At 50.9% G+C, this 1915-nt stretch overlaps 2 protein-coding genes across 3 annotated transcripts in view; one reads left to right on the top strand and one right to left on the bottom strand.

The window, feature by feature from the left end:
- The window catches only part of PPTG_10057 (hypothetical protein), a gene marked incomplete at both ends in the record, with an annotated part of 1932 nt that extends 1302 nt beyond the window's left edge, over window positions 1-630 (bottom strand). The window contains one exon of the mRNA XM_008905298.1: window positions 29-630. Coding sequence (XP_008903546.1) covers window positions 29-630 — 602 coding nt within the window. The remainder of the gene's footprint in view (window positions 1-28) is intronic.
- PPTG_10056 lies at window positions 339-1915 on the top strand. Of its 2 annotated transcripts, XM_008905296.1 has the most exons (4): window positions 339-924; window positions 1023-1159; window positions 1222-1284; window positions 1352-1915. In XM_008905296.1, the coding sequence occupies exons 1-4, from the start codon at window positions 861-863 to the stop codon at window positions 1409-1411; spliced, it is 324 nt and encodes a 107-aa protein (XP_008903544.1). In that variant the 5' UTR covers window positions 339-860; the 3' UTR covers window positions 1412-1915. The 2 variants fall into 2 exon arrangements, with proteins under 2 accessions (XP_008903544.1, XP_008903545.1); XM_008905297.1 differs by having other exon boundaries at window positions 1222-1915.

Here is a 1915-nt window from a genome sequence, read left to right as displayed (position 1 = left end):
GCCTAAACTAGCGACGCCCCATAGGAACATCCAGACGAGTTGTTGCAATACTAGGACGAAGGCCACCACGAACACGGCCGAGTGCTGTTTTAAACCTGCACAGGCTGCCTTTAAATTGGCCGATGCGAAGCCGATCCGGTTCTGGACTGCGTAGATGTACCACACGTTGATAGCAGCCATGAACAGGAAGAACAGAGCAGCCCATACGTTGACCGAGAAGGTGGACACAGCGAAGGCCAACACCATGCCTACATTAAGCCAGAGCGCGACCCTAATCATAGAGGACGCGTAGGACATCAGTAGCTTAATCCAGGCTAAAGATAGCACAGTGCCGACCACGCAGAGTAGACCAATCATCGTCCACGCTACGGAGTGTCCTTGCGGAATACGACCATCACTCCTGTTCCTACCCATGTCTTCTTTTAAGGCAGGCACTCCTTTCCAGAAGGCCAAAATGCCTAGAATAAGAACGTTGGCTAGGAACACGACGGCGAAGAAGGCATCGTTGCACTTGGCGGTAGGAGCCTCGAGACGCATGCTACTGACGGCGCTGGAAGGCGGCGAGCGGCGCTCTTTGCCACCGCTGGGGCTCAGGAGCATCGGGTCCGTCTCGCTCACGGGCGCGTACATGGCTTCAGAGTCCGAGTCCGAGTCGGAAGTGATCGCGGGAGCGGAAGCGACGTACGTCTTGGCGACTGATTGAGTGAGTGAACTCACGGACTTGGCGGGTTTCGATTGGCGGAAGGTTTTCTGTGAAGAATCTTCAGATGGTGAAAAAAAGAGAAGTTGATGTGGTGTACACTATACTTGATACGCTCTTTGATTGGCTATTTTTCGATTGATTCTGTTCCTGAAGAGTGATGGCAGATGCTGCCAAAGCGGGTAATGGTGCGGCGGTTGTGAGGCCTCTGGGGCCGGCGAAAGGTGCGCCAAAGGATGTCAATGATGTTTAGATGTAGCTGTGAAAGTTTCAGAGTGTTTTGCATCGTGACAGTTGAGATATTCGTTCTTGTATGTCGTAGTGACTCTGCAGTTTGTGGCTGTGGGTAACGCGCCGCTCATGAAGCGCACCAAGTTCACCGTCAGCGGTCAAGACCAGCTCAGCGTCGTGTACAAGTTTTTAAGGAAGCAACTGCGTCTCAAAGACAACGAATCATTGGTAAACTAGCACAATTATTGATAAACGGGAAGACGTCAAACGCTCTCTAATTGCTGCTGCAGTTTGTGTATTGCAACAGCTCATTCGCGCCATCTCCTGACCAGAGACTGAGCTCGTTATTTGAGGTACCATTCGTTGAATTGCCTCATTGAAGCGGACGCCATAGCTTATTAATGTTGTGCTGGACGATAGAGCTTTCAAGTGGGTGACGTTCTGGTGCTTAACTACAGTCTCACGCAGGCGTGGGGATAAGAAGAATCATAACAGTTGAATGGTAGAAATATATTGTAAAGGGCAGTGTGGAAATACATTAGACTGACCCAACCAGAGCTTCCACCTCTGCACGAGAAGCTTCGTGACGCTGTTGCAGTAGTCGCAGCTCGGCGTTAAGTTCGTCATCTTCCGAGTCATCGTCCACCACAACATTTGGGTTCTTTGGCTTTGGGATCTGCGTGCGTGAAGCTCTCGGGTTGGTTGTCTGGATCTCCTCAGCTGAGTCCGATCTCTGCGATAGTCGGGGCTTTGGGACGCGTTTAGCGAAGGCCAGTCCTTTTTCCCGACTCGACTTTGGTTTTAGGTTTGCTGGCTGTTCTTTCGATATGTCGGTGGGTTTCTTGGAGGCATTCTTGTTAATAACCCGCAGATTCTGTGAGAACGCTTTAATTCGTTCATTCTTCGCTCGCTTCTCGACTAGTTCGTCGGTGTTTAAGTCCGGTTGAAGCTTCCCTAGTTCGTAGTATCCGTCCGGTTTTTCCT

The sequence above is a fragment of the Phytophthora parasitica genome (assembly GCF_000247585.1).
Source record: "Phytophthora parasitica INRA-310 unplaced genomic scaffold supercont2.20, whole genome shotgun sequence".
NCBI classification, from domain to species: Eukaryota; Oomycota; class Peronosporomycetes; order Peronosporales; family Peronosporaceae; genus Phytophthora; species Phytophthora nicotianae.
This window is presented reverse-complemented; position numbering and strand designations above follow the sequence as displayed.